Genomic DNA, 18820 nt, shown 5'->3' on the forward strand with positions numbered 1-18820 from the left:
GGGAGGCGGAGGTTGCAGTGAGCCGAGATTGCGTCATTGCACTACAGCCTGGGCGACAGAGCGAGACTCCGTCTCAAACAACAACAACAAAAAACTTGTCATCCTTTAATTTTCAGTTCTTCGTCTGGTCCTATGTTGTCCCCCTGCTTAACATCTATTGGCTTTATTCAGCCTTCTTTTACTTATGCTGTACTTCAGTCATACAAAAAAAAGAGGGGCCAGGTGCAATGGCTCACACCTGAAATGCCAGTACTTTGCGAGGCCAAGACAGGAGGATCGCCTGAGCCCAGGAGTTGGAGACCAGTCTGGGCAACATAGGGAGATCCTGTCTCTGCAAAAACAAAAAAACAAACAAAAAAAAAACCCAAAAAATTAGCCGGGTATGGTGGCACATGCCTGTGGTCCCAGCTACTTGGGAGGCTAAGGTGGGAGGATCGCTAAAGCCCAGGAGGTCCAGGCTGTAGTGAGCTGTGATTATGCCACTGCACTCCAGCCTGGGTGACAGAGCATGACACTGTCTCAAAACCAAAAAAAAAAAAAAAAAAAAAAAACAGAGGTGGGGGGAATATTAAAATGACCACCTATGTTACTACTATCTACTTAAGAGGGAAACATTCCGTATATAATTGAAACCTCTGTTTCTCTTTCCTCCATGCCAGTCCTTTCTTCCACCCCAGAGGTAACCTGTACAGTGATTTGTTTTGCTTTTATTTCTCCTATGTGTGGTTTTTGTTGTTGTTGTTGTTGTTGCTTTTCTTTTTGAGACAGAGTCCACTCTGTCACCCAGGCTGGAGTGCAGTGGTGCGATCTCAGCTCATTGCAACCTCCACCTCCCAGCTTCCAGCAATTCTCCTGCCTCAGCCTCCTGAGTAGCTGGGACTAAAGGCATGCACCACCATGCCCAGCTAATTTTTGTATTTTTAGTAGAGACGGGGTTTCACCACGTTGGCCAGCCTGGTCTCGAGCTTCTGACCTCAGGTGATCCACCTACCTCGGCCTCCCAAAGTGCTGGGATTACAGGCGTGAGCCACCACACCTGGCCAACAGATATTTCAGTTTCTTCTAGTTCTGTCAATTTTTTTTAATAATAAAATTTATAACATTAAGAAAAAAAATAGAGATGGGGGTCTCGCCATGTTACCCAGGTTGGTCTTGAACTCCTGGACTCAAGCGGTCCTCCTGCCTCGGCCTCCCAAAGTGCTAGGATTACCGGTGTGAGCCACTGTGCCTGGCTGAAATGTACACATCTTAAGAGTACAATTTGCTAAATTGATAACTTTATACACCTCTGTAACCAGCACCCCAGTCAGGATATGGAACATTTTTTTTTTTTTTGGAGACAGAATCTTGCCCTGTCACCCAGGCTGGAGTGTAGTGGTACGATCTTGGCTCACTGCAACCTCCGCCTCCTGGGTTCAAGCAGTCCTGCCTCAGCCTCCTGAGTAGCTGGGACTACAGGCGCACGCCGCCGAGCCCGGCTAATTTTTTTTTTTTGTTTTAGTAGAGATGGGGTTTCACCATGTTGCCCAGGCTGGTCTCGAACTCCTGACCTCAGGTGATCCACCCCCCTCAGCCTCCCAAAGTGCTAGGATTACAGACGTGAGCCACCAGGCCCAGACTGAACATTTTCATCAGTCCAGAAAAGTATCTGTGTCTACTGCTAGTCAGTTGCTACCCTTCATAGGTAACCTCTGTTTTGATTGCTGTCATCATAGGATTAGTTTTGCCTGTTCTTGAATTATATGTAAATGACTCATACATTGCAAACTCTTATGTCTGACTTCTTTCACTCAACCTCTGTTTCTTGCATGTATCTGTAGTTCATTTTTAAAAATTGCCGAACGGTAAGTAATTCATTGTATGATTACAACACAATGTTTTCATCCTTTCTTTTGTCATTACTCTTTTGGGGCTATTATGATTAAAGCTGAAGTAAACATCGTAAATTCTTTTTTTTAATTTACAAGTTTTGATTTTTCTTAATCAAATACAGTTGATCCTTGAAAATGCAGGGGTTAGGGGTGCCGATCTCCCCATGCAGTAAAAAATCTGCATACAATTTTGACTCCTCCAAAACTTAACTATTGATAGCCTGCTTTTGACCAGAAGCCCTACCAATTTCATAAACAGTTGATTAATACATATTTTGTATGTTATATGTATTGTACACTGTATTCTTACAATAAAGTAGAGAAAAGAAAATACTGTTAAGAAAATCATAAGGAAGATAAACTGTATTTACTGGAAGTGGATCATCATGAAGGTCTTCATCCTTACTGTCTTTATGTTGAGGAGGCTGAGGAGGAGGAAGGGGAGGGGTTGGTCTTACTGTCTCAGGCTGGCCGAGGTGGAGGAAAATCTGTGTGTTAGTGGACCAGCAGAGTTCAAACCCACATTGTTCAAAGGTCAACGGTAACTGAGTAGTGGAATGCTCAGTCATGGGTTGGGTAGGTGTATGTTTAACTTTGTAAGAAACTGCCAACAGTTTTCCACATCTTTTACTTCCTTTTTAATAGCATTTATCACAACAAATTGTAATAATTGGTTTGTGTCCGTCTCTTCTGTAGAGCTGAAGACTGGGACATAGCTTATTATTAATCTTAATTGCTAATAAAAATTTTTGCCTTAGATTCCTCTAATATTAATATATTGAGTTCTTGAAGAGAGAACTGTTGAATACATGGATATGTATGTGTGTGTTTGTATTTTTTTTTTTCTTTTTTTTGAGACTGAGTCTAGTTCTGTCACCCAGGCTAGAGTGCAGTGGCACGATCTCAGCTCATTGCAACCTCTGCCTCCCGGGTTCAAGCAATTCTTCTGCCTCAGCCTTCCGAGTAGCTGGGATTACAGGTGCCCTTCACCACGCCCAGCTAATTTTTTTGTATTTTCAGTAGAGACGGGGTTTCACTGTGTTGGCTGGGCTGTCTCAAACTCCTGACCTCATGAGCTGCCCGCCTCGGTCTCCCAAAGTGCTAGGATTACAAGCATGAGCCACCGCGCCCAGCCAATGTGTTTGTAGGTTTCTATCTGTGTATGCGTATAATATATATACACACATACATGATTAAGCTAATAAATTGTGTTGTTCAACTTTTCAAAGCTAGGACATAGCTTATTCTTTGTATTTTCCCCAGTGCCTGGTTCAGTATCTGACACCTATTTGGTGCTTCATAAATGTTGAGTAAATATAGTTCTTTATTTGTGTTACTTTTGTGGAATTTACTACATACTATTTTATTGGTTGGGTTCATCTTCTTTATTAGATTGCAAGCTTTTTATTTAATTTAATTAATTTATTATTATTATTTTTTGAGACAGAGTCTCGCTCTGTTGCCCAGGCTGGAGTGCAATAGCACGATCTTGGCTCACTGCAACCTCTCCCTCCCAGGTTCAATTGATTCTTGTGCCTCAGCCTCCTGAGTAGCTGGGATTACAGGCATGTACCATCATGCCCGGCTAATTTTTTGTATTTTTAGTTGAGACAGGGTTTCGCCTTGTTGCCCAGGCTGGTCTCGAACTCCTGAGCTCAGATAATCCTCCCGCCTCAGCCTCCCAAAGTGCTAGGATTATAGGCGTTAGCCACCGCATCCGGCCTATTTATTTTTTTGAGACAAGAGTCTCACTCTTGTCACCCAGTCTGGAGTGCAGTGGCATGATTTTGGCTCACTGCAACCTCAGCCTCCCGGGTTCAAGCGATTCTCCTGCCTTGGCCTCCTGAGTAGCTGGGATTACAGATGTACGCCACGCCCAGCTAATTTTATATTTTTAGTAGAGATGGAGTTTCACCATGTTGGCCAGGCTGGTCTTGAACTCCTGACCTCAGGTGATCCGCCCACCTTGGCCTCCCAAAATGCTGGGATTACAAGCGTGAGCCACCGTGACCGGCCAGATTGCTAGCTTTTTAGTGAGTAGTTACTTGTTTTGTTTTTATTTGTATATTCCAGAACATCTGTCATATTGCTTTGAAAATTACTTATGGTGCCAGACGTGGTGGCTCATGCCTGCAATCCCAGCACTTTGGGAGGCCGAGGCGGTTGGATCACCTGAGGTCAGGAGTTCGAGACCATCCTGGCCAACATGGTGAAACCCTGTCTCTACTAAAAATGCAAGAAAATTAGCTGGGCATGGTGGTGCGCACCTATAATCCCAGCTACTCAGGAGGCTGAGGCAGGAGAATCACTTGAACCTGGGAGGCGGAGGTTGCAGTGAGCCGAGATCACGCCACTGCACTCCAGCCTGGTGACAGAGCAAGACTCTGTCTCAAAAAAAAATAAACAATTATTTGTGGTGTATGAATAAATAAACTAAAGCCTGTCACTGAGAAGGTGAAGGCCTTGGGACAGAAAAACAAGAGAAGTTCCTCTTCTGCTTGTAAAGAAAGAGAGAAGGAAAACCAGAAAGAGCTTCTGTGATATTCATTGCCCAAATTTTAGGTGGTGGGAAGGAAGCTCACTGAGACTTTTGGCCTAGGAAGAACATTTTGTACCATTGTGTTTTACCTAATTTGCCTCCATTCCAGTAATGTTGCAGCAACAAGGGAGGAAGTTTTTATCCTTAGCTGGTGTGACTGGCCATAAAGCAGTTTTTTTGGATCAGTATACAATTTTGATTAGTGTTGCATCATGCATTGACACAAAATTAGTTTTTCACTTTGCAGAATGTGTTGCTTGAGAAACAGAAGAAATAGATACAATATTTCAATGTTTGGTATTGTGTTTTTATTTTTCAGTTAAATCCAGATGTGAATGTTTTCCAACGGAAATTTGTGAATGAAGTTAGAAGATGTGAAGAAATGGATCGAAAGCTTCGTATGTGCACTTTGGTCTTGTGTAATGTTCCTTTAATGAATCATTTGTCTTAGATTAGTGACATTAGTCCTCTTAATAGAGGAAGAAAATGCTATAAGAGAAAAGGGAAAAATCTTGCAGTTAAGATACTAAGGTGTATTTCTCTTATACGAGTAGATTTTGTGGTCTTTGGGCTAAGTAGTGCTTAATGGAAACCTCGTTTGAAATAACATGCTGCAAACTGAAAACTGGTTTTTTTTTGTGAGATTTTAATAACAAAACTACATTATAGAATTTTGAGAAATAGGACCCAGCGCACCATCAGTTTTTGTCAGCAGAGACCTTTTAATTTGAGCTATTTAAGAGGGAAGAAACTGGCTGGGCCCAGTGGCTCACACCTGTAATCCCAGCACTTTGGGAGGCTGAGGCGGGTGGATCACGAGGTCAGGAGATAGAGACCATCCTGGCTAACATGGTGAAACCCCGTCTCTACTAAAAATACAAAAAATTAGCTGGGCGTGGTGGCGGGTGCCTGTAATCCCAGCTACTCGGGAGGCTGAGGCAGGAGAATGGCATGGACCTGGGAGGCAGAGCTTGCAGTGAGCCGAGATTGCACCACTGCACTCCGGCCTGGGCGACAGAGCGAGACTCCGTCTCAAAAAAAAAAAAAAAAAGGGAGGAAACTAAACATTTGTCTAAGTTCTCTTGAGGGCTAGGTTGCTCATATACATTACTTTATTCATTCCCCACAACATTCCTTCAAGATGGGTATTATCTTATTTAATAATTGAGGAAACTAAAGATCAGAGAGGTTTCATGACTTGCCCTAGATCATAAACAGTTATGATGGAATCAGTATTTGAAGCCAGGTTGCTCTCTCTGGCTCAAAAATCCATGATCTTGCCACTCTACTAAGCCAGCTTATGGTTAGCTGATAAGTGAATTTGGTCCCCACTCTAAAAAACAGTTGTAGTTGTTACCTGAAACACTTTTCCCTTCTGGTATTTTGGGTCCTTATTACCTGTTCTGCTTTTTCATTTTTATTTTTTATGCTTAAAACTGACCTGATTGTTTTCAAATTTAATGAACCCCTTTAGATCTAGAGTTGTCTCACTAGTGTGTTAAGTGTCAAATATTCTATTGCATTATACTCTTCTTCATAACTCTGCTTTGCCAATAATATCTATATGCAGAACTGTCATACTTTGGAGTGGCATTTGCGTATGGAGGAGAGGTGTGGCCTTGAAGGCCAGTGTTAAGACCTGAAGAAGGAAAGAAGGCAGTTGTGGGATGACCACCCTTTGGAGTAGCTTTAGAGAATGTGAGGAAAGAGAAAGAGGGATGTGGAGAAAAAAGGTGCTTCTTTCATATTAAAAGATATTATATCTTTTATATATATATAAAGTATCTTTTTTGAATAAAACTTTTTGTAGCCAGGTCTTAGATATTAATTCTTTTCCTTAAATAATGGCAATTTCGAGCATGTGCAGTTAGATATGAATGTTTTGATTCTGTCATTTTAGGATTTGTTGAGAAAGAGATAAGAAAAGCTAACATTCCGATTATGGACACCGGTGAAAACCCAGAGGTTCCCTTCCCCCGGGACATGATTGACTTAGAGGTAAACACTTCTGGGAAAACCAGAAAAGTTTCTTTCTACTTGAACGCAGAAATTACTTTCCTGAGCAGATAGAGAGTAAAGTAATTCTTGCTAACTTTGTCAGCATTATCTACTGATTGTAAGTTTCTTGTAGGTGGGATTTTGATAGATAATATTTGTACACATTTATGGTGTACATGTGATATTTTGGTATATACATAGAATGTGTAATGATAAAGTCAGAGTATTTGGAGTATCCATCACCTTGAGTATTTACCATTTCTATATGTTGGGAACATTTCAATTCTTCTCTTCTAGCTATTTTGAAATATATACAGTACATTGCTGTTAACTATAGGCACCCTACTCTGCTATTGAGCATTAGAACTTATGCCTTCTATCTAACTGTATGTTTGTCCACATTAACCAACCTCTCTTATCCCCCGACAAACCCACACACCCTTCATAGCCTCTGGTATCTATCATTCCACTCTCTATCTCTATGAGATCAACTTTTTTAGCTCCCACATATGAGTGAAAACTTGTATTATTTGTCTGTGCCCTGCTTATTTCGCTTAACATAATGACCTCCAGTTCTGTCCATGTTGCTGCAAATGACATGATTTTATTCTTTTTTTATGGCCAGACCATATGAATCCCCTCTTTTATGGTAACAAACAGCACTCAAACAGTATTATATGCCACTAAGTAAATGTTTATTGGTTTATTGAAACCTTATTGGAGTACGTTATCTACTATTTTATTTTATTTTATTTTTGAGACATAGCTGTCACCTAGGCTGGAGTACAGTGACCCCATCTTGGCTCACTGCAACCCCTGCCTCCCAGGCTCAAGCAGTTCTAGTACCTCAGCCTCCAGAGTAGCTGAGACGATAGCTGTGTGCCAACATGCCTGGCTAATTTTTTTGTATTTTTTGTAGAGATGGGGTTTTCCTATGTTGGCCAGCTTGATCTCGAACTCCTGACCGCAAGCAATCCACCTGCCTCAGCCTCCCAAAGTACTGGGATTACAGGTGTGAACTACCACACCTGGCCTATCTACTAGTTGGTTAATCTTGCAGACTAAATGGGCAGCCAGTAGACTTCTCAGTAATTATTTTATCCATCTGAAATCGCCTGAGAAAGTTACCAAGTATACAATAGAATGGAAACAAAGAAAGACTATTTTTTTTTTTACTTCCACAATGACTTAGAAAGGAAAGACTATTTTTTTTTTTTTTTCAGACAGAGTCTTGCTCTCTCACCCAGCCTGGAGTGCAGTGGTGCGATCTTGGCTCACTGCAACCTCCGCCTCCCGGGTTCAAGCCATTCTCCTGCCTCAGCCTCCCAAGTAGCTGGGATTACAGGCATGCACCACTGCACCCAGCTAATGTTTTTCTGTATTTTTAGTAGAGAAGGGGTTTCGCCATGTTTGGCCAGGCTGGTCTTGAACTCCTGACCTCAGATGAGCCACCCACCTTAGACTCCCTAAGTGCTGGGATTACAGGAGTGAGTCACCGTGCCCGGCCAGGAAAGACTATTTATTTATTTATTTATTTATGAGACGAAGTTTTGCTCTTGTTGCCCAGGCTGAAGTACAATGATGTGATCTTGGCTTACTGCAACCTCCACCTCCCGGGTTCAAGTGATTCTCCTGCTTCAGCCTCCCAAGTAGCTGGGACTACAGTCATGTGCCAACACGCCCAGCTAATTTTGTATTTTTAGTAGAGACGTGGTTTCACCATTTTGGTCAGGCGGGTCTCGAACTCCTGACCTCAAGTGATCCACCCGCCTCGGCCCAGGAAAGATTATTTTAAGCAAAAAAATTTCCATAAAGAAAATTGCTCTAGTAAAATCACAGTATTTGCTAGGCAAGTCCAAGATCTCTTTGAGCTATCGGCTTGGCAACAGTTCTGTGGGATGAATTCATTTAATGTCTTTCAGAGCAAACATATTGAGCTTAGCTTAATATATTTTCTTTTTTCCTCTAGGCCAATTTTGAGAAGATTGAAAATGAACTGAAGGAAATCAACACAAACCAGGAAGCTCTGAAGAGAAACTTCCTGGAACTGACTGAATTAAAATTTATACTTCGCAAAACTCAGCAATTTTTTGATGAGGTCAGACTATTGTTTCTTTTAGTATTTGAGCAGCTGATATTACACTCACACAAGTGGGCCATATTTTTATTCCAGTAATTATTTTAATTTGCTAGTTTGGAAGCAATGCCATTTTTGCGCCCTGTTTTAGTTAAAGAAATGTGAGATTATGTTCCATTTTTCATGCAGTACACAACCAGCCATGGTTTTGCATTTTTTCACATTTTCTTCAATTTTTCATCTCAATATGAGGAAAGGAACCCTGAAGTAGTTGTATAAACATAGTTAGTATAAATTTTTACATTATATTTATACTTATAAGGTAAGTATATGCTTAAGGTCAAAGCTGAAGAAACAAACATTTGGTTATAGACAAAATTATAACAAAGGTTTAATCACCAAACCTTTTGTCATCAAATTTTTATTTCATTCCCTATGTTTGCTTATAAACCTTCGAGCACATTTTTTAGTACTTCAGATAGCACACATCACACTAATTTTTCAAGAGTTTTTCATTGTATTTATCGTATGGAAAATATTGGTAGGATGCTTGTTTGAAACTTCTGGATTATCACATAAACTTAGATGCATTACCTTAGAGGGAAAAATGTTAGTAAGTTCTTGGGTTAAATATGTAGGTGAGGCCAGGCATGGTGGCTCATGCCTGTAGTCCTTGCACTTTGGGAGGCCGAGGCAGGTGGATCACCTGAGGTCAGGAGTTCGAGATCAGCCTGGCCAACATGGTGAAACCCGGTCTCTACTAAAAATACAAAAACTAGCCGGGTGAGGTTGTGGGTGCCTGTAATCCCAGCTACTCGAGAGGCTGAGGCAGGAAAATCATTTGAACCTGGGAGGTGGACATTGCAGTGAGCTGAGATCGCTCCACTACACTCCAGCCTGGGCGACAGAGTGAGACTCTACCTCAAAAAAAAAAAATGTAGGCTGGGCGCGGTGGCTCACGCCTGTAATCCCAGCACTTTGGGAGGCTGAGGCGGGTGGATCACGAGGTCAGGTGATCGAGACCATCCTGGCTAACATGGTGAAACCCCGTCTCTACTAAAAAAATACAAAAAATTAGCCGGACATGGTGGCGGGTGCCTGTAGTCCCAGCTAATCAGGAGGCTGAGGCAGAAGAATGGCGTGAACCCGGGAGGCGGAGCTTACAGTGAGCCGAGATGGTGCCACTGCACTCCAGCCTGGGTGACAGAGCAAGACTCTGTCTCAAAAAAAAAAAAAAAAAAAAAGAAGTAGGTGACTTGGTTGGGCATGGTGGCTCACACCTGTAATCCTGGTACTTTGGGAGGGTGAAGTGGGCAGATCACTTGAGCCTAGGAGTTCGAGATCAGCCTGGGCAACATGGTGAAACCCCGTCTCTACAAAAAATACAAAAATTAGGCAGGCATCATGGTACACACCTGTAGTTCCAGCTACCTGGGAGGCTGAGGTGAGGGGATTGCTTGAGCCCAGGAGGCAGAGGTTGCAGTGAGCAGAGATTAAGCCACTTTACGCCAGCCTGGGGGACAGAGCAAGACTGTCTCAAAAAAAAAATGTAGATGACTTAGTCCAGGTGACAATGTGCTGAGGTGACTCCATGGAAAGGATCTGGAGCAAGGCTTGCAGAAGGCTCCCTTCTCCTAACTCAGCCTGGGGAGGAGTCTTAGCTTTCAACTTGGATGTGGTTTTTCTGATGGCCTAAAGTACAGTAACTGTCTTCTTGACAGGTGTCTTTGCCACCAGATTGACAATATTAGACACTTTAGGGCTTGTTACAGTCACTGTTCAATGTGCCTTCCCATAAAGTTCTTTAATTCCTTTGCTCAACAAGAAAACTTGGCAAAGCTTTTAAATATAGAGGCCCATTTTTTTTTTTTGAGACAAAGTTTCATTGTGTTGCCCAGGCTGGAGTGCAGTGCAGTGATCTTAGCTCACTGCAACCTCCACCTCCCAAGCTCAAGCAATTCTCCTGCCTCAGCCTCCCGAGTGCTGGGATTACAGGTGCTCACCACCCCCCGCAGCTAATTTTTGTATTTTCAGTAGAGACAGGGTTTCACCATGTTGGCCAGGCTGGTCTCGAACCCCTAGCCTCAAGTGATCCATCCACCTCTGTCTCCCAAAGTGCTGGGATTACAGGTGTGAGCCACTGCGCCTGGTAGAGTCCCATTTTAGTTAGCATCTGCTGTGTTCTCAGTTGTACTTTAAATTTATATATGTAGTTTTTATTTTTTTTTAATTGTTTTTAGGCCAGGCGCGGTGGCTCACGCCTATAATCCCAGCACTTTGGGAGGCCGAGGCAGGGGGATCATGAGGTCAGGAGTTCAAGACCAGCCTGACCAACATGGTGAAACCCTGTCTCTACTAAAAATACAAAAATTAGCCAGGCATGGTGGCGAGTGCCTATAATCCCAGCTACTCATGAGGCTGAGGCAGGAGAATCGCTTGAACCTGGGAGGCGGAGGTTATAGTGAGCTGAGATCGCGCCGCTGCACTCTAGCCTGGGCGAAAGAGCAAGACTCCATTTCAAAAAAAAAAAATTGTTTTTAACTGCTTCATCTCAGAAATTTTTCTCTTTTGAGGGGAGATCAAATATCCATAATTCTCTAGACTGGAGCAGGGGTTTTTCAAACAACAGCAGCAGACTCACCTGTAATCTTGTCAGAAGTATGAATTATCAGTCTCCACCCTAGACCTACTGAATCAGACGCTGTGGGAGTTAGGCCTAGCAGTCTGTATTTACCAGGTGATCCTGAGGCATGCTAGTTTGAAAACTGCTGGGCTAGAGAAGGTCTGCTGAGGATGTGATACATTCCTCACTAATTTAAGGATTTGACTCAGAGAAGCCATTTAATTAAAAGGATCTGCTGTGGCAAGGGAAAGGGGAAAAACTCATATGAATTTAATTGCCTGGTCCTTTCAAAAATCAGAAGGTACAAATATTTATTTAGCTTGCTCACGGAGTCGAGAATTTTGAGACTAGTGATAACTTCTTTCGCCAGTCCCTAATGACATCACGTTAGAGGGTGTGGGACAGTGTGATTAACTCTAAGTGTTTAAGGTCTTTTGCAATAGGCATCGCCACTTAAGCCGTATGTTTTTAATGAACCTGGAATTCCAGCATGCTCACTGCCCAGACATTATTGTATTTTTGTTCGCTAATTCACTGAGCATATAATGAGCACCTACTCATTGTGAGACACAAGATGAGTAAGACATGGTCCCTGTGTTCAAAGAATGTATCATTCAGTCTTAAGAAACACCTCAGAACATGACGCTTTCATATGCTCACAGATGTGTGCTTTTCTAAACATGTCCAAGCTGCTACCCACAGATCTGATGTAAACCTGGCCTTGTAGTCAGAGCTCAGCTACCTTTTAGCATTATTTTAGCATTATTTGGAGCTTAATTCTTTTACCTTCCCTGTCCCCATTTTTTTCCCTTTTGATATACTGTTTAGTTTACTGCTGAGATATTGCTATCTCATATGAAAATGTTTTTCAAGACCTCGTAAGTTTAAGAATGAGAGCCAGCTTCCTATTATGGTTCATTTTTGGAGAAATTCTGAATAAAGACTGATAGATGGATTCCCTTAAGGGAAATAATTATTTAAACTATTAATTTTCTAATGAAAAGAGCTTAATAAAAATGAAAATAAGAGGAACCACTTGGAAAAATGATATTTTAAAATCATAATTTATGGATTTAGGAATTTTATTTTGTGAATAATAAGTCTAAACACTAAATGCCTATTTTGAGAAGGCAGACTCTAAGTCTTCATGATCTTTGTGCCCTATTCATGCTGGGTTGTTTCGTCTCTCTTATTTTTTATTTTATTTTTTTTTTTTGGAGGCAGAGTCTCGCTTTGTCATCCAGGCTGGAGTGCAGTGGTGCGATCTTGGCTCACTGCAAACGCCGCCTCCCGGGTTCAAGCGATTCTCCTGCCGCAGACTCCCGAGCAGCTGTGACTATAGGTGTGCACCACCATGCCCAGCTAATTTTTGTAGTTCTAGTAGAGACGGGTGTTTCACCATATTGGCCAGGCTGGTCTCGAACTCTGACCTCGTGATCCAACTGCCTCAGCCTCCCAAAGTTCTGGAATTATAGGTATGAGCCACCGCACCCAGCCTCCCCCTCCTATTTTATTCAAAACTTTTTTTTTTCTAATCTCTGGAAATACTTAGAGCACAAGGCCGTGGCTATGAGAGGTTCTCACGCTGCTTTTGTCATCAATTCCCCTTCCATTCCCAGCAGTCTCACTGCATTGCAAGAAGTGTCCTGGCAAGAACCTCTCTGCCTTGCCTGTTCTTGCTCTAGCTCACAGCCTCAGCCAGGTTCCTTTCCATAGACCTTGCCCTGCTGCTGCCTAGCAGCAGGCTCAGGTGTCACTGCCACAACTTTGCATCTGCACATGCGAGTGCACTTCAAATAATACAAAAGATAGGACACTTGGGACCCTCAAATGTTGGAAACTTAGGATTTTTAATGAGATTTTCTTCTATGTCTGAAATTATAATATTTGCAAAGGGCCTAAAACACTACCAGTTTTAAACCCTTATTTTGTATAATTTGATGACTACAATCAATAATTCACAGTAATGAGTTAGCAAAAATGGCTAAATCAGAAAATGATTCTATATTTAGGCATAGGAGTTATGATTAGCAGGGTGCATGTAAGGTGAAAAATAAACATATTGAATAGTCTTATGATTAAAGATGATTACAAATTTGACTTAGTCATTTCTTATCTAGGGCATTTAAAATGACTTGTTAATGATTATCCTTTTCTCAGTCTTCTTGCTTATGAAGAACTGTAAGAGCTGGAGAGATTTCTCTGCATCTTTTACCATAAGCACCATAACATATCAGAACATAAAGAAGACTGGAAAAGTAATGGTTAATGGCATGCAGATCCCTGCTTTCCTTTCCTTCTCAGTTTTCCATCCATCTGCTTTCTTTATTTTTTTCCCATCTGCCATTTCCTTTGGGGCCTGAGTGAATACCTTAAGTAATGAAATATAATTTTTTTCTCAACGTAGATGGCAGTAATTGTTTGTTCTTGGTAATTGACATAGCTTGAACTGGATGTGCTATTTATACTTAATTGCTGTTGAAACAGAACTGAAGTTCTTCTACTTCGTTTTTGTAAGGCATGGTTTTCAGTATCTGAATGGAGAAACCAGAGGGCATAGCAAGTAATGTAGAGGAATATTCACAATGTTGTTATTAGAAAACCCAGATACCCTTAAGACAAGCTTGTCCAGCCCATGGCCCTCAGGCCTCATGTGGCCCAGGACAGCTTTGAATGTGGCCCAACACAAATTTGTAAACTTTCTCAAAACATTATGAGATTTTTTTGCAATTTTTTTTTTAGCTCATTAGTTATCATTATAGTGTATTTTATGTGTGACCCAAGACAGTTCTTCTTCTTCCAGTGTGGCCCAGGGAAGCCAAAAGATCTGACACCCCTGCTCTAAGATTTAGATACTCTCAACCACATGGTTTTAGATACTGCTTTAAAGGCCTTCAGTTTGTAAGTGGTTCTAGTCATCCTAGTTTCTCACCAGGCACAATTTTACTTAAAAATTTGTAACTTTTCTAAGATAGAATTCTTAAGTATGAAGTGGTGAAATTAGAGTTCAAATATTATTGCAAGTTTCTGTTGAATTTTAATTTTGTTGTTTTTTATTCTCAGAGAGTCCTAGATAGAGTCTTTGAAGTAGTCTAGTTGCTAAGTACTGTTTGCTTTTCCATCAGTTGTCCACTTTAGAGCACATGTGTTTGCATTGAGTCCGATATTTAGGGTTGACTTAAACCACGTCTTGTGAGACATGCAGGCAAGTAGGATGGAGTCTTGTGAGTAGCAGTCAGGCTCACTGGTTTTTGCCAAGGGATAAACCAAGAACAAGTTTAAATGTTGTAATCATCGGGATCCTGAAAACAAGTTGCTTGCAGTCAGCTGATTTGATTGCAAGTAGAAACCAAAAGAACCCCCTCAACTTCCATGTAACAGCAAGTGGTAACCAGTGTCTCCATAATCTCGTCTTAAACTTTTCCAATCTCATGACAGTATTTCTCTGCGCTTCTGGTGTTGATCCTTACTTCCCAAAATGATTGCTTTCTATTTTTTAGGCCTTCAGACTTATCGTCTGGTTTATACACAGTTTTTCCCCCTTTTTGCTATGTTTGTGATCCCATGACTTTATCAAGTTATGGTCCCTGTGCCACTTTTTAAGAGTATGGCTGACAGGGGTGAAATCAAATTGAAATTTGGAATGAAAATGATAGAGAAAAACTCTTCTGACTTCTTGTCTTATTGTGCTTTTGAAGAGAATGATTGTTCTGGTTTACTCCTAGTTTTTGGTCAAACAAGTATTGCCTGGATATTAGAGTTGGGGAGATGAGGCAATGGAGAAGTTGATTGGACTTGTTTTTGTTTTTGTTTTGTTTTGTTTTGTTTTTCGGAGCAGCTTCTCCTTTCTGATGGGAGTAAAGGGTGGTAGGATGAGTTGGGTAGAGAGAGGCTAGGAAATGTAGACCCGCGTGTGGGAAGATCCTTCTTCATTTCATTGTATAAACTGTCATGGTGGAAGTCATTTTAAATCTTACCAATTAAACCAGCCCATGAGCTCTAGTTTGGTTTATTATCTGTTGTTTTTCCTTCACTTTACTTGATTCTTGAGCTGTGTTCTCAAGAATCCTACAACTGTAAAGCCTATGTGAACTTATTTAGAAGATTCCTAGTCAGAAAATGAGACATTCAGATATGTTTTTACAGGCCTGCCCAGCTGTTGTGCTTCTTATCCTTTTGAAGACATAAATACTCTTTAAATCCCATGGCTTGGAGCATTCTATAAGTGGCCATGCTGAAAGTTCTCATGTTCTGAATTTTAAAGGCGCTGGAAACGTAGATATCTGGAGCTGTCCCTTCTGTCTTTCTCCAGACTTCACAGCATTCAAAGACAGTGGCAGTGCCTTTCTTCTTCCTTGGAAAGAGAGCCTCTATCTTTCACATTCTCACATAGGGAAAATTCTACTTTGTAGCTGCCTAGAAATTAAATGTTGAGAGTATCTGCAGAGCCTCTTCATTATTGCACAGAAGGAAGAGATATTTTAGCTTCCTATCTACATGCAGAGGTATTTCCTGACACTTTCATCATTCATTCAGGGAAACGTAGGAGAGAAAATGGCTTCCACCAAGTAACAGATTTATACATGTCACCATCGCTTAATTTTTTTTCCTTTTGCTCCTTATTTCTAAAACCATTTCCCCAGATGCTTTACTGGGGCAATTATGCTTTCTTTACCTCAAATTTATTTTCTTTGTTTTCGTCCCCTATTCTTCTTGTCTTTTTATGGATATATCTTGTCTTTTGGTGGTTTGTTTTCTTTTTCATCCTTATTTTCTGAACCTGTCTCCTGGTTCCTCGTTCCCTGCATGCCACTAACTATTTTCATTAGATATTAATTGATTTGTGAATTCAGGCTGAATTGCATCATCAGCAGATGGCGGATCCAGACTTGTTGGAAGAGTCCTCATCCCTCTTGGAACCAAGTGAGATGGGAAGAGGCACGCCTTTAAGACTTGGGTAAGTGCCATATCAACTTTTCTGTATTCAGTGGGGCCATGTTCATCTCTGCTGTTCAGAAGAGCAGTGAGACTGGGGATTCACTTGCTACCAGGATATGCCCTCTTCTGAGCCTATTGAGATAGTCCTACAACTCTGGATACATGCCTGAGTTGCTCTCTCAGCTCTCTGCTGGGTCCATAAGTGAAGCTGGGAATAAGACTTGTATTAAACCAACCCAAATGTCCATCAATGATAGACTGGATTAAGAAAGTGTGGCACATATACACAATGGAATACTATGCAGCCATAAAAAATGATGAGTTCCTGTCCTTTGTAGGGACATGGATGAAGCTGGAAACCATCATTCTCAGCAAACTATCACAAGGACAAAAAACCAAACACCGCATGTTCTCCCTCATAGGTGGAAATTGAACAATGAGAACACTTGGACACAGGAAGGGGAACATCACACAGTGGGGCCTGTTGTGGGGTGGGGGGAGGGGGGGGAGAGCATTAGGAGATATACCTAATGTGAATGACAAGTTAATGGGTGCAACACACCAACATGGCACATGTATACATATGTAACAAACCTGCACGTTGTGCACATGTACCCTAGAACTTAAAGTATAATAAAAAAAAAATATATATATATGTGTGTATATATATATATATATAAAAAGACTTGTATTAAAACCTTCCATCCCATGACATGGAATAGAGTTTCCAATCTGCCTCTTCTCCCCACAGCTTCGTGGCTGGTGTCATTAACCGGGAGCGCATCCCTACTTTTGAGCGCATGCTTTGGCGGGTATGCCGGGGAAATGTGTTCCTGCGACAGGCTGAAATCGAGAACCCCCTGGAGGATCCTGTGACTGTAAGACAAGGAGATTGCATCCTGTGGAGTAGGTCTTGTAAAGGGAGCCCAGAGCAGTAACGTAGCATGGGGCCACCTGAATCCAGCGCTTCTACAGAGGAGCCATTATCTTTATCTCTGCTCTAATTGGAGAATTTGAAGTACTTCCTCTAAGTTAATTCCTGTCATATATACATATGGATGTATGATGTATACATGACATATACGTATTTTCAAATTTACCCATGTAGATGTTATTCTGATTGGAAATTTTTATTTTCACTCATTTGCCTTTTATGAAAATTAACTTTAAAGCAAGACACCTGGTTCCAAATTTGGTAATTTTTTTTTTTTTTGAGGCGGAGTCTCACTCTTTTGTCCAGGCTGGAGTGCAGTGGCGCAATCTCGGCTCACCACAACCTCCACTTCCTGGGTTCAAGCAATTCTCCTGCCTCAGCCTCCCGAGTAGCTGGGGATTACAGGCGTGCGCCATGATGCCCGGCTAATTTTTTTCTGTATTTTCAGTACAAACAGTGTTTTACCATGTTGCCCAGGCTGGTCTTGAACTTCTGATCTCAAGTGATCCGCCTGCCTCAGCCTCCCAAAGTGTTGGGATTATAGGCATGAGCCACCATGCCCAGCCCCAAGTTTGGTAATATTCATGTATAAAAAGAGAAGGAGAGATTTCCTAGACTGTGATCTTAATAAGCTGATGAAATTTTACTTGGTAAAGTTTTTCTGTTTGTTTGTTGGAAGGATTAGAAACTTAGTTTAAGAATAGATATCGCACAAAATAGGATGATCTTCCCCACCCAGTACTTCAGGAAGTAGAAACAGTTTAACATCTTGGCATTTGCCGTAATGGAACATAATGGAACATATGGCATTTGCCATAATGGAACAGAGTTTATCGTTTAAACCTGCATTTAAACGATTAAACCTGCATTTAGGTATGGTGAGTCCTGATTTCAGGGAGTACAAGTAAAGATAAATGTACTGCAAAAATTTTACTTTGCTTTTGCACTAGTATTATTTAGAAACCTAAAGTTAGTTTTTCTGTTCTAAATTATCTTGTGAATTTCTTAAATTAGTGTTCTCTACCTAAAAAGAGAGATTGAATTGTGAGATTTCTCAGATTGGGTGGGCTGTGCAGCTGCAGGGCTTTCATCCTCTATGCCTTGGAGGAGTGTGGTGACACTTCAGGTGAACCCCCTGCCTAGAGGTGTAGTTTCACAATCTTGCCAAAGGCTATCGGGTTGTGGAAACATTGTAATTTGCAGTCACATTAATGAGGAACTTTTCTCAGGAATATTCAGTCAAGTTTCCTCTTGGCAACAGAAAGGTTATTTTATCAACAAATCCAGAAATGGGGACCCTGGATATCTGTAACAGAGCAGGCTGCACAAAGAATGGGTTCTAGTTTAGCCTACAGAATTTAGGGATTTCAGACCCTTGAGCCTCATTTTCTTCACTCCTCATCCCCTTTTATCCTTCTAAAGTTTTGTTTGTTATTATAAAAGCTCTACATGCTGTGTATGACTATGAGAAAATACAGGCAACCGGAGACAATCCTGGTTAACACGCCATATACCTTTTTTTCTGATCTTTCCTTCCAGTCCTTGCATCATACTTCAGGTATAAATTTGGTATTTGGAATGGATTACCTTCCTCCCTGCCCCATAAAGTCCAGATTAGCTTGAATTGTGAGATTCTGTATCAGCATTCTTTCCAGGGACTCAGTTCCTTGTAGTTATTCAGCCCCTTTTATCTAAGAATTTCTAAGTCCCAGAACAGACAGAAATGGCTTCCTTCTCTTTTCTCTCCTATACTTTCATCATTCAGGCAATATAAAATTTAAAGCTGAATTGGTAAATAAGTCTAAACAGTGCTAAGAGGAGCATCATCTTAGCTTCAAGC

The 18820-nt window shown here is 41.3% G+C and overlaps 1 protein-coding gene across 7 annotated transcripts in view; it reads left to right on the top strand.

The window, feature by feature from the left end:
* Positions 1-18820, top strand: part of ATP6V0A1 (ATPase H+ transporting V0 subunit a1) — a 63850-nt gene that overhangs the window by 2855 nt on the left and 42175 nt on the right. For 4 of the 7 annotated variants that reach the window (XR_010124714.1, XM_054457608.2, XM_054457612.2 and 1 more), the window contains exons 3-7: positions 4730-4808; positions 6311-6408; positions 8378-8506; positions 15962-16065; positions 16798-16924. Coding sequence is in view for 5 of the 7 variants with exons in the window: in XM_054457608.2 (XP_054313583.1) it covers positions 4730-4808; positions 6311-6408; positions 8378-8506; positions 15962-16065; positions 16798-16924 (537 nt within the window). In the remaining 2 variants the exon portion in view is untranslated. The remainder of the gene's footprint in view (positions 1-4729; positions 4809-6310; positions 6409-8377; positions 8507-15961; positions 16066-16797; positions 16925-18820) is intronic. The other 3 variants (XR_010124715.1, XM_054457610.2, XM_054457609.2) reach the window with 1 other exon arrangement.

The sequence above is a fragment of the Pongo pygmaeus genome, chromosome 19, assembly GCF_028885625.2.
Source record: "Pongo pygmaeus isolate AG05252 chromosome 19, NHGRI_mPonPyg2-v2.0_pri, whole genome shotgun sequence".
NCBI lineage: Eukaryota > Metazoa > Chordata > Mammalia > Primates > Hominidae > Pongo > Pongo pygmaeus.